The 13917-nt window shown below is 38.8% G+C and overlaps 1 protein-coding gene across 1 annotated transcript in view; it reads left to right on the top strand.

Moving 5' to 3' along the window:
* LOC306758125 (receptor-type tyrosine-protein phosphatase mu) overlaps window positions 1-13917 on the top strand; it is a gene marked incomplete at its 5' end in the record, with an annotated part of 173186 nt that overhangs the window by 60999 nt on the left and 98270 nt on the right. The window contains one exon of the mRNA XM_079243337.1: window positions 3611-3904. Within this exon, the coding sequence (XP_079099463.1) occupies window positions 3611-3904 (294 nt within the window). The remainder of the gene's footprint in view (window positions 1-3610; window positions 3905-13917) is intronic.

Below are 13917 nucleotides of genomic sequence, written 5' to 3'. Positions count from 1 at the left end.
ATATGACTAAAGGAGCTCTTTCATATTGAATTTACAGAATTACTATAGCATAAGTTGTGTTATTAGTCATCAGTTTGTTTCATGGCCTTTTTGAGCCAGTCATGACTGAGTCAGCAGCTAAAACTTTGTCATGTTCTGAGGGCCATTTGGTCTTCTGCATCACAAGGTGTGACAACTGCGTTGGCAAATGTGTCAATAAAATCTGGTAACTGATTCATTCTATTTTACTGTTTACTTGGTGGTAGAAATTTGTTGGTGATATTGTATTAATAATGAATTATTGTTTCCTTACGTTTCTCTGTTTGTGTAACAAGGCAAGTTTATTTGTATAGCACCTTTCATGTACAAGACATGCTTTACATGAAACATTAAAAGCATTACAGATGGTGTAAAAACAAACAAAAAAAGCATAAAAGACAACACAAATAGCACAACTACAATAAAATCATAAATTATATTAAAATAATTAAAAACAGAATTAATTAAAAATTGCTGTGCAGATGTCATGCATCTATAGTTATTAAATTAATAAATATACAAAATTGTAGTCTATAACATCATGCTAAAAGGAGTCTTTTTTTTCAGAGCAAATCTGCACTGTTTTCTGTTTGCTCAAGTTAATCTGAGCATATTGCTACTTAACTCAGTTAAACCCCTTTCAAGATAAAAAAACAGACCATAAAAGCCCTTCAGAACAAGCCAGTGGCTGAAGCCAGATTTCGGATCACCTCATTTTGCTGTCTGGTTCCAGCATATAAACAAATAGACCATATCTGAGTATAAAAGATGATCTGGCAGATTAGCTGGTTCACTTCAGGTGATGTTTGTCAGGATCACTGCAAGCTTGGATTAGCAGGAGTTTTGGGAAGCAAGCCTGGAGGTCGCTGTCGGGTAACCATCTGCCCTGCAAGAACCTACACTTCTCTGTTGGTCACCCTCCGCCTGCTTATTGTTTGCTTGGGGACTTCAGACTCCATGACAACTTCATAAGGAGCAGCCAGGCAACTAATGGCATTGTTGTGTTGCTAACAGGCTCATTAGAGCTTCTCAGGTTGTCGCTCGGACATGCAGCTATTGTGGGATATGACAATAAGATTCCTGAGCAGGTCCTTAGCTGGTCACAGTTCTTTGTTGAATATGCCGAGTTTTCAGTTACAGAGTGTTTTCCAAGCTTGAAAGGCAGCACATCATGGTCAGATTGAAAGCATGCACATAGTCAGTTGCTCTTATTTTTGCACGTAGATTAAATGAAAGAATCAAAGTTTTTGCACTCATTAGGTTGCTGATTCTTACTAAATGTTTTTGTTTGGCGACAAAACCACTGAATGCAAAAGAATGAAATTATTAAAAGCAAAAATACCTCAATATAGATTCCTGCATCGTCTTGCGGCCTTTGTCTAATGCATAAAAAACAACCCTGAAAATTATCCCAAGGTAGAAATAACATGGTTTACATTTCAAGAAGCTTCATTAAAGCAGAAATGGCACAAGGCTTAAGGAAGATTATACAAATATTGGTGACATAACACAGAAAAGGTCAGGTTTAAAGTTTTTTTTTTGAACACCACATTTGTATGAAAGAGATGAGCTTGTATTAAAGGAGAACTTTATTTATAATAAGATCATTTTCTCACAATCCAAACAGAACCGCTGACGTTAAGAAGGTCCAGAAATAGCTGGTTGTTTTTGCATTTTAATCATTGTGTGAGTGTAACAGACACATATCTCTGTATGAAGTTTGATGCAAACATGAAGTTAGCACACAGGTAATAAATCTTAAAACTTTTCTTGGCTGCAGCTAAGAAATATAAAAGTAAAAGTAAAGGATCCTTTATTGTGAGCATTAACATAGCAGGAAACAACTTTTTTTGTACCAGAAAGAGCAGCCACCATCTTGTACATGTTGCTTATTAAAGGGGTCCTATGATGGTATTTGGAGTTTTCTGAGCTTTTTACAGTGTTAACAGTGTTGAATTCTCATCAGACATGTGAACGGCACTGTTTTTTATCACCTAAACGCATGTTTGAGTTTGAGTTTGAGTTCCAGCACGCTCTCCGTTTGGTTTCCATGGCAACGAAAAACGCGTCGTTTTAGAGAGTTTTTTCTACTTCGAAATCCTTGTGACGTCCTGGGGGATAAGGTTCAGTGATTGGTTACCTTCTACTGGTTAACAAGGGCATGTACAAATACATCAGGTGGGTGGAAAACGTGGGATAAAGTTATTTCCAACGATGTCTGGTGAGTTTACCAAAGAGAGACATCCTGCTGCATTCATTGCTGTGGGTTGCTGTTTTCCACTTCGTTTTCAGAGTTTGAAAACAAAGTTCATATGAGCCTAATCCTTCTGTTTATGAGATGTTACAATGACGGCGAAAGCAGTTGCGGTGCGCGCTCCCGATGTAGCGCGGTGGCGGGAGGCGGGGCTTAAAGCGGAAGAGTCTCAATCCACTCGTTTTGCCCGCAGGCTGATCTGACAGCCTACGGAGAGGGTCGGTATGAAGTAAATAAAGCGATTTGTGACAATAACTCGATCAATCCCAGCCCTTCTGGTCTCAGAAATAAAAATAAATTAGCCTGAAATGCACATAATAGTTCCACTTTAAGCTTCTTTGATTTTTATCTCTTTGTAGTGCAACTGCATGTTTGTGCATATGACTCCACGATGTGACTGACTTGATCCAACAATGTATTCCTGCAGTGGTTTTATAAGAAATTACTTTAAATAATTCCAATAATTGGAATTAGCTACATAAGGCGTCTGTTGGTTGGACCCGCTTGAACAACAGCAAGTATCCTGCTTTAGGATTATGTGACCAAACTACAGTAAAACCGACCGACATGTATGAAGTTATGGTTGTTTTGGTTGTTAATACGTCCTGCCTCCAGAAATGGAGGATTTATTAGAGCATAGACTTAAGCAGTGCTTACTGTGTTGTAGTGGAACAAAAACAGATCACAATAATAATAATAACAAAAACTTTCTGGTAAAAATCCAGAAAATCTATTATTCTTTTGGTGGAAACAAAGCAAAATATGACTCAAAGAGACTTGTGAGTTAGTGTTTTACACTATCCCATGAGTCCTTTTTCCCTTTCAACAGAATTACAAAATTCAACAGCAGTCATAAGTTGAGAGATGAAACCAGCACCTGAATGGAGAAGAGAGATGACAGCAACAGCAGCTGTCAATTGCCAGAGGTGTTTCAATAGAAGTGCTCTGATTGAAATCAATACATTTTTTAATGGGACCAGCATTTCCCAAGGTCTGAGCTGACTTCATTTGCACCTGAGTTTGAAGCTGCTGTTGCCTTTAAAGTAGTAAACTCGGTGTACTACAGATGATGAGATATTCTATTCATCATGCTGGAATTATTGATTGACTCTTGTTAAATACCTTGATTATTGGATTGCATGAAGATGGGCTTTCTGAGCTTTTAAAGAATTTGGATGCAGTTGATTCTTTAAAAGAACAGATCGATTTGGGCATCTGCAAGTTTTTATCCAAAGTTGTTATGTTTTTGTAAAATTATTTTATCATTACTATTATTCTGAGTGTCTATGCTTTTTATAGTGATTGTCTGACAGTAATGAAAACTTTTTATTTCCCTAGAGCCCCCAGTGCCTATCGCTCCACCCCAGCTGACTGCTGTTGGGGCTACCTACCTTTGGATCCAACTGAATGCAAACTCCATCAATGGGGATGGTCCAATAATCGACAGAGAGGTGGAGTACCGCACTGTGTCTGGTACCATGTACGATCTTCAGCCCGTAGACAAGACCACCCACAAGATTGGCCACCTGGATCCAGATACCGAGTATGAGATCAGTGTTCTGCTAACCAGACCTCTAGATGGAGGCACCGGAGCTCCTGGACCCCCTCTGAGAGCCAGGACAAAATGTGCAGGTGAGGTTGGTCATTGACTGAAAACAGAGCTGAGATGTTGGACAGTTTGTTATTTTTTGTTATCACTCTGATTAAACCAGCACATAAGGACTGGCTGCTATATGTCAAACAGGATAAGACAACAGCTCCCTTGTCATTAATATGTTCAATTAAAATGATAAGTGCAGGGACTTTACATGCTTTTGTAGTTATTGTTTGGCAAAAAGATGGTGTGAAAAGTGAAAACAAAGTGCAGCTACATGCTTTCATTCTGCCTGAAATCCACATGGCCAAAGCTATGAACCTTATATACCACTGCATACAGCAAAAAGGTAACAACAACCCATGAAATAAGATTTTTCAATCATTCATTCAACAAAAATTTGAATATTCAGTGATTTTTCTGAACCACTTAGTCCAATTAAGGGTTGTGGGAGGCTGGAGGCTATCCCAGCAATCACTGTGTGAGAGACAGGGTACACCCTGGACACGTAAATATAGAGCAACCAATTAACTAAAAAAAACTTGGACAGTCCGAGGAAGCCGTAATACCTGGAGATGACCCGCGCATGCAAACTCCACACAGAAAGGCCACCATTCAAGCTCAACAAACATCGGCTTTTAGTTGACCATTCAGGAGCTTCTTTTTGAAACATGCCTTTGTGAATTTGCTTCTTGGGACTTCGGATAGTTGTCCTGTTCAAATTCAGCTTTCTTGCACATGGTCTCACATTATCTCCAAGGGTTCTGTGATATGTTGCAGACTTCATAGCTACGTTTGTGATTCCAAGCTGTTGTCCTTCAGGCAATGACACAAACCAGAACATTTCACAATCCTGTTTCACAACTGGGCCGAGGTTCTTCTAAAGATCTATATTTGTTTTGTGGTGTACGTGCCACATGTCACTATGGCCAGACAGCTTTATTTTTGTCTGACCAGAGCTTGTTTTTCCCAACAGACTTGGTCTTTTCTTCTAATATTTATTTGGAAATATGTGAACATTTTCCAGAAGTTTCTTTCTGATTGTAGCATTTTTTTACATCAGTAGTTTCAGGACTAACCTTCAAATCCTGTAAGGTTTTCAGGCTTTTGAGGATTTTTTTTTTTGCATCTGTCTGCACTTGGGCTGAATTTGCTAAGGCAGATGGTCCAGTTAAAATTGGCATTTATCATCTACACTTGATGATGTTTCTAAAAAAAAAATGCCAGTGGAAAAAGCTTTTAAAAAAAATAGATTTTTACCATGGTTTAGCTCCCATAACTTTGTGTTTTTTATGCCTTTTATGGCAAAGTTTACATGCTGCACAGCTGTCGTGTGCTTAAGTGGCATGACTAGTGTTTAATCTGCAGCTTTAAATGTGAATGTCTCTGTTTAGCTTCAGGAACAACCCTGAAACAAAAGGTTTTACCTTTTTATAGATAAAGATAGCATCTGTTGCAGCTAGAGTATATCAGCCCTAACAAGTGGGTGAAAAATCCAGTACTGGCAGCAGCTTGCGCACTCCCAGCACAATGACTGCTATGCATCAGAGAACAAAAGTGCCTCACTTGATTAAATAGAGAGAGATACAATCCTGTTTAATAGAGAGCTGAAAGCAGTTCAAGCAGTCCATTCATTCAGTGCTTTATCTTAGTTGTTTTATCATGGATGTCTTGACCTTGTTTTTAAGTTTAAGTTTATTACACCTCCATGACAAAAGAGAAAAAGAAGTTTCTCACTTTTATATTTTACCCCTTCAATATGAAAAGTAGTCATCCTGCTCCCTTGTTGGTTAAGCTCAATATTTGTTTCTAATGCTTCATTTCATTGCAAGTAAATAACTGGATCTCATAATTGTCCCAACATACCTCATTGGCAGTTTACCTGGTGATTATATTTTCATTAAACCATTAAATTTGATAAAATTTTTGTAAATCGATGGAAGAAAGAACTCAGCTACCACGCTTTGTTTTGGTTGAAGTTTTAACTGAAGACTGCATGAACACATGGTTAACCTGATAATTATTTGCTTATTTAATTTAATTTTCATGAAAGAATTCCCTGTAAGCTTATTAATTTATCAGCAACACAGATTGATATCATGTGTGAAGCACTCCAGCACCGTAAACATGGATCATAATATTGCTGCTGAGCTGTGGGCAGTCAAACTCAAACGTGTACATAAACACTTTGAGAATGCCTGGTGATATTGTATAAATTGTCCTTCTCAGAACATTAACCAGCTAAATTCCCCTGCTGTACTAGGATGCCAACTTGAGGGACAAAACAAACGTGGGATCAGCACTTTCCTAGGCTAATGCTGTTTGGTGTCCAGAGAAATGCTGATGAGAATGAGATCTTTTTTTTTTTTTTTTTCCTCTGCTCCCTGCCCAGAGTGAAACCCCCTTTCCCCTGCTGTGAAGGTCATGAGCTCATACATTTTTAGTCCGGTTGATAGGGATGAATGGACCTACCTGTGCTGCCCTCTGAGCCAGGCCCGGCTTCAGCGGGGATCCTGCCCTTCTGCCACCCCGCCGGTCACGGTCAGGAAGATTGATGGTCCTGCCTCCTGAAGTGTGTTTGAGGAAGCAGCTCTTGATCTTGTCCGGCTCTCTGCTGGTCTTTGCTGACAGGCAGGGCCTCGGCAGTGCTCCTAATTGAACGGTTAAGACTCACAGGGCTGTGTGATACATCACTGTTGATACAGACTCACTCCCCCTCTCCCCGCGCTGCTGTCTGGAGGCGCTAATGAAAATCTGTGGCCACTTTAGAGAACTGTCTCTCGTATAATTATTCAGAGGCATGCTTTGGTCACTTTGCAAAATGAGCAATGTTTCTGATGACAAAGGATGTTTTAATTCAGTCTTCTGTAAAATGGAGAATGTATAATGCAAGGACATCACCAATTCCATTCAGACGCAGGAGGGAGAGAGAGACTAGCCTTGAAAGGTTTTCTTTCCCATGAAGCACTTCCATTAGTCTGCTTGCAAACAACAAAGAACGTCTTATCCGAGGCTCTGTGATTGCTTCGGGGGTTATTTGAGACTTTCAAGGGTGTGCCGAATATTTCTAACATTTTTTTTTTTTTTAGAATTTCTTCATTTTTTTAGGCTGCTGATTTAAATAGCTCAACATCCACACTTTTACCCCCTTTGCTACTTTACTGACCAGTGTTTTTGACCTAAAAGAGTAATTAAGTACACCCATGCTTTCCTTGTGAAATCTGCGTTTGTGTGAAGTTGTTTACGACTTGAAAGTCCTCTACACTTTGTAAGTGCTCCTTGAAGGAAGGCACAGCATTATCAGGTGGTGCCCCAGGATCACAGCATGGTGCCCTGAATTTCAGCAACATTATTGAGAGACGGTCTCACACAGAGAGACCATTTCAAGCCCACACAGGGAAGGCAGAGAAGGAAACCTTAAACAACCGCTCCTCTGCAGTGTGAGTTTAGTTTAGATTTGTATGGAAAAAAAAAAAGTCTGCTGCATCTTGATTTGCTTTGGGTTAAGATTTTCAGATATATTTTGAATCTGGTGTTGTAAGAAGTACACACACACACTCTTTGCACGTGCAGTAATGCTGCATTTAATGTGACATATAACAGTAACATGTTAAGCCTGTTACATACTCCACGAGAAGCGAGAACTTTTTTCTTGTTCTCGAGGCTCCGAGAAGAAAATGACGTCATTTTGTTCTCGTGTTTGAAGACAGTTCTTGACACACCGGGCTGGCAGAACTTTTTTCTTGCGGGGCTGCGAGAAGTATCGTGTGAGTGGTCGAACATTTGAGGTGGGCGTCGTTAACACGGAGAAAGCATGAAGCGGAATTGCTGCTTCTGCGTTTTTACTGTTGCCGGCAAAACGGATTGTTTTGATAAAACAGCTGATCGAGGTGGTGAGAAAGTACGAACATTTTTACATGTGGCAATAAAACACTCGGACCCAGCCGCGTGCACAACCCACCCTGCCGCGTGCACGACCCGCCCTGCCGCGGACGAAGCTGCTTGTTAAATATGAAACTAGAAACTCGGAGAGCGGAAACCTCCACCAAGCACAATGTTTAAGAATCCTTTTAAAAAGTTCCTTGATACAAACGGTGATCCGGATCACCACCAAAATTTAATCAGTTCTTCATTTTTACATTTGCAACAACTCTTGAAATATTTATAAAAATCCCTCCGTAACCTTTTAAGTTATCTTGAGCAAAAAGACGCCGGGGAAAACAACCTTCTCGGCGGAGGTAACAACCGGGTTAATCGCGCATAAAAGTAGACATCGCTCCCCGCAGTGATCCCTCCCCGCTGCAGACGTGCTTCTCGTGTAGTATGTATGGACTGCCAAACAAGACGTTTTTTCTTGTTCTTGCAGCCTCGAGATCAAGAACTCAGTTCTTGCGTCTCGTGGAGTATGTAACAGGCTTTAGTGTAACAATATCTAAATGAACTTTAAGCATTTCTATATATTCATCTAAATTTAATAAGCCAGACGTGTCTCCACAAAGCTTTTGTTATGACCCAGGAGAGATTGTGTCATACTAGTTGCCATGGTAGAATACAGTCTGTCACAGTCTGTCCCAAGTGTCTCATCTCCTCACCCTTTGGCCTCCACTGTCCTGCTGGCTCTCATGTGCTTTAAAAATGGCAATACATGATGTCCATGCTGGGTCCAAACACCTGCTCAGACTCCACATCTCCATCTATAAGTTATCTCCATCTGCGTCCTGCGATCACGTGGGAGTAGTCTCATCTGTTTGTTTTCACTTTGCCGTTCTGTTGCACAGAATGCCATTAAACACAAGGGAACCAGCATTAATCAGGGATCAGCCCATGTATAACTGCGAAGAGCAGGGAGGAGCAGCACAATTACATTACCCCACATAAAGGTTTGATATTTGCATTTAGCCTCCCAGGTAATTAATGAAGGGCCAGCTCGGCTTTGTTACTAGTAAGAATGGTACCACTCTCCGGCAACATGCTGATGGTATTATCAGCAGAATCACTTTTCTTTCTTTTTTTTTTTATCAAATACAATAATTTATCATTCGATCAAAATGGGCCGATGAGATAAATAATGAAAGCTACTTTTCGTGTGTCAGTATTATCCACAGAAAAATGACATTGCCATCTTCATGACCTTGAGCAGTTTGTGAATTACAAAGAAAAAAAACTGTAGAAGAAATTCTGTTGAGTGATAGGCACACTGAAAATCATATAACCTGAGCAGTTAAATGGCTGTTGGTCCTGTTCACCAAAAATCTGAATCCAACTTTTGCTTCACTGTTTGCTTTTAAACCCTACGAAGAAATGACTAATGCTAGGACTGATTTACATTAATGTTATTCCTCTTTCTGCTTTTGTTCAGCTGCCAAAGAGGTCTTTAAAAAGAGCAATCCTCGGAACAAAAAAAAAAAAGGAAAAAAAAAATCCTTTTATTTCCAATGTATACTTAATATGTCAAAAAGCATTCACTTTGATAGACAAGAAGATTTCATGACCTGACTTGATGATAGTTAGGGCCAGCTACTCGTTATATCAAGTATCTGTAAGTATTTGCCTCACTTCTTTTCACTTTTAAGAATTTGTCAGTTTTTGAGCAATCTCGTGTTGCCGCTGGCAAATTCACAGGTCAGATTTCACCTGAACTGAACTCACAACACTGAAAACCTCTCCAGTTCAGATGTTGTGAAAGCAAAGGTGTGATTGACCTCTCCTTTGCAAAGAATTATTTATGTGACTGTAATCTACTTCAACAACATATTTAAAGGGTGAAAGAAAAAGTATTGGATCAATACTGTGCAGCGGTCATTAGGTCCAATTACAGACTTGATGGTTGCAGAGATTTATTATTTTGGATGTCATCTTCATTAGCTCCATCAGCTTTCGCTTTCAGTCCTTCTGAATCTGGAGAGATGGCTTGTTATTACCCCTGTTGAGCAGATTTAACTTTTAATCTATCCAACTGTTAGTCCATCTACCCCCTTTGTTTCACTAGTGAGGTCAAGCAGTAGCAGGGAATTGTTTCAGACATTCGTCCTAACTACTAACCTAACCATGAGATTTTTAATGTGCATTCGAATATAGATTGATTTGTATTATACAAATGACTTTCAGTCTGTACAATGCGCAGCTAAGGTCTTCACATCACGCTATAATCGCAGGAAACACTTAATTGACTATTTAACTTTGATTGAGAATTGATTGATTCACCTAAAATTTCAGAATAAAAATCTGCCTAAAGCACAATATCACACAATTCAGTTGTGAGTTGAATGAGAGACGATTCCTATCAATAAAAATACATTTTTCTAAACTCATTGCTGTAGCATGCATGCAAAAGAGATTCATGTTTAGGGAAACGGTGGTATATTGAAATTTGGGGACCTATGAAAAATTAAAATACTTCAAATTATGTACAAAGTTAAAAATGATCAATTACCCAGCAGCATCCAAAATCTTTTCCAGTTAAGAGAGAGTATATTTGGCCTGAGAGGAACATCTATTGTCAAAAAACCAGCAGTGAGAACAAATGCTAAGCTCCATTGTATTTTTACAAGAGTTTAACTCTGGAACAGCTGTAGTAAAGAAATAAAATCATGTCAATCACAAGGAAAATTTAAACAAATGATAAAAGATTATATAATTAAAAGTTATGTGGCAAACAGGGTTATTTTTTTAAAGCAATGTATATTGTATTTTATGATTTATTGTGTGTATTACGACTGTATACTGTTTAAGTTTCATTGTAATGGAATTTAATGTTTATTACTAATTTTTTTTTATCATGTGGTCGTTTTACGGTGTCATTTAGGAGGGGGTTTTGGACTAGATAAGTGCTCAACTTCTTCCAAAACCCTTTTTCAAACTTAAGAAACTTGTTTTGTTTGTTGTTTGTTGTAACCAATATTTGTTCTTTTTAAAAGTCTTTTTTAGTTCGAAATTAATTCTAAAAAAAAAAAGAGAAAAAAAAGTGGTATATGTCTGTAACTTCTCAAAGCAAAAGAGCATCAGTCATGCACTAGCTTCTACTGCCACTCTGTTCCTGACTATCCTCAGTATCAGCAGCGTTTAGACATCAGAGTTGCCTATGGTGACTGCTGGCTATGTAGCTCAGTAGGTTGGAAAAAGAGAGAGGTCAAAGACTCACATATGTGCTTTTTCTATTTATGTTGCTAATCCTGGTGAAATGATGGGAAAATATGAACGTTTAATTTATTTCTTGAGATAGGTAAGACATTGCAATAGCTTACTTGTAAACTGAATTCAGCCTGATTTGAACCAAGATGTCTTTAAACCATTTAAATGTTCTCAAAATAAAAACACACAGTCAAAAGGAAAAACTGATGTCTTCGATTAAAAGGAGCCTCAGCATTCTGGAAAAACAGAATTAAGATGTGTTATTCAGCTGTAATTCCTATTTTATCAGCTTTCATAGATACTTATGTCATCAGGTCAATTTTTTTTTTTTTTTTAGCCAGATCCTATCCTTTATGATAGTTGCTTGTTGTTGTGATTGCAGCTCTTTATCTCTGAAGGTCTTAAAGGAAAGGAAATTGTTCTCCAGCCATGTGTCTAATTAACACTATTATTGTTATCAGCCATGAACAAAAAGCCACTTTCCCGCACCATCTTTTTTTTAACACTGGTCTAGTTTGCTTCACACAATAGCTGCCAGTTACATGACCTATAGGGTTTATATATTACCTATTGCAAGGTGAAGGAAAAGCCTTGGTTCGAGGCCCATTGAATTTGTGTTCTTTTGTCAGTCAGAGAAAACAGGGTAGATTGAGTTTGAGGTGTGCTGGAAGGTTAGAGAAGACCACAATACGTCTTTTTATCACAGGCAGACTGAAGCAGAAAGGCAAATTGTGTTCTATGATATTGCTTCCGCAATAGACAAATTGTATTCCTCTCAAGGACATGTCTTCAAACAACCGCTGTTGGAAAGGAAACAGAAAGCGAGTGTGAGAGACTGCATTTATAGTAGTTTCATTATTATTATTTCCCTCACCTCCATCACTCCATCTATATATTCCCTTAACAGGAAGAAAATGAGATTCAGGCAACAAATAAGCTCATATGATACTCTGGTGACATATAAATAATTTTTTTTACTCTTGTGCTGCTTCTTCAACCCCCTTAAAAACAATTATTATTGAGCTTGTTTGTAATATATTCTTCTAATTTCCAAGAGAATGATAAATAGTAGATTTATCAGACTTGATTATCTCTGGGTCTTTTTTTTTCAGCTGTTTTTAAATTTGAACCAAAAAGCCCCGCAAGTTCTTTAAATGTTTCTATTCTCCCAGTTTAATTATTCATGGTCTATCTGCTGTAATTTTTGTCACAGATTTTCTCCATCCCTTTGCTGAATTATAGATGTCCCATTCCCCTTCCAAGGCATCCAACAAGCACTCATTCAGTCTGGTTGTATAACTCTTACTTAAGAAGATTTCCACGTCTCCTCCTCAACTAAAGGACACGACTGTCAGGAAGACTGCAATGTATACCTTGTATTCCCTCACCTGGATGGCTAGACCTTGGATCTAGTATGTCTTTTAAGTAGGTGGTTTAGAAAATGCAGCAACCATTTCACAAAGTCAAGCTCTTCACTTTGATTTACATTGTGGGTTACACCCCAAGTTGAACACAACACGTGCAGGTTTTTGCCAACAAATGACAATGGCGCACAAACCATCTGCGATTTGTTGAAGTTGAAGAATCACCTAGGTAACCTCCCATTGCTCCTGCAGAGATTGCATCCCCATCTGTAAATGAGGGTTTTTGTAAGCCGTAACCACTGTCTGTTTTCCTCGGAAACTTGAACACAAAAGACAAAAGCCTGGTCTGACAGCAGAGACAGGTGTGTGGGCATGTCTGTGTGTTAAGACCGATGGTGGATGGGAGGGGGGGTCATTCCACCTGTCACTCTGACCCCAATCACTGCACAATGTATTGGTGGAAACAAAATGAAAGATTGATTTAACCAGTTCCACCTCCGCTGCCTCTGCTCTTCCTATCAACTGGCTGTCCATTTGTTTTCATCCGGTCAGTGGATTTGCACTTTCACTCGCCTTTTACACCCACACTTTGCTACATCTATTCTTTTTATCCTTCTGCACGACCGGTGATGGAAAAGACTTCAATACAGAATTTTTTAAACCCTTTTATATAGTGACATATTCTCTAATTTTGCATTTTTCAAAAAGAATATTAAATTTATTCAATCCACAATTCAATTCTAATGTTTGAAGCTAAGGGAGTAACATCATTTTCTTCCTGTGGAAAACCTTTTAGCATCAGTAATATCACCTGAAGTGCTTCACATCCCTGTGCTGCAGCGCTGTTCTTATCCATGCTGCTAAATCCTACCATCATGATGACAGAGCCTTTTTAGTGTTTGTGAACTGTTGCTAAAAGAAATAACGTTGAGACTAACTAACAATTATAAATTCAATAGTAAATATGATTTAGAAGCTGTTTGTTTGCTGTGAATGTAAACTTTAAGAAATATGTCTCCCTTTCCCCTGGGCATTAATGCACATGGGATGTGAGTAATCCACCTTCAGATCAAACCTCACAGTAATCTTAATTAAACATTTTTTAACATCTTTAGTTAATTATTTGTTCTTTTGTCCTACAATTTACTTTTAAATTCTCCCATAGGGCTAAAAATACATTGAGTTTTACTTGACTATCAGTTGGCTTTTAGCCTCATCACTGCATAAGTACTGAAAGTTGCAGTTTGGGGAAGAAGGTGTGATTGTGTGTTACGTGTAAAGTTAATGTTTGCTTCCTGTCATTACCGCTGCCTCCCAGCTTGTGCACTCATTTGCTACATTCAACAGCCAATCAGACTTATCTCACTGAGAGGGCCAATGTAAATGCTAAAACTCAAATTAGCCAAAAAAGACATCTGACAGACATTCACCAATGCTCTAGAACAGGGGTGCCCAGGTCTTGTCCTCAAGGGCCACAATCCTGCAGGTTTTCCATGTATCCCTGTTCCAACACACCTGACTCAAAGTAATCAGTCTTTGTGCAGAACCGAGACGGT

Source organism: Telmatherina bonti, assembly GCF_933228915.1.
Source record: "Telmatherina bonti genome assembly, chromosome: 7".
In the NCBI taxonomy this organism is placed as follows: Eukaryota; Metazoa; Chordata; class Actinopteri; order Atheriniformes; family Telmatherinidae; genus Telmatherina; species Telmatherina bonti.
This window is presented reverse-complemented; position numbering and strand designations above follow the sequence as displayed.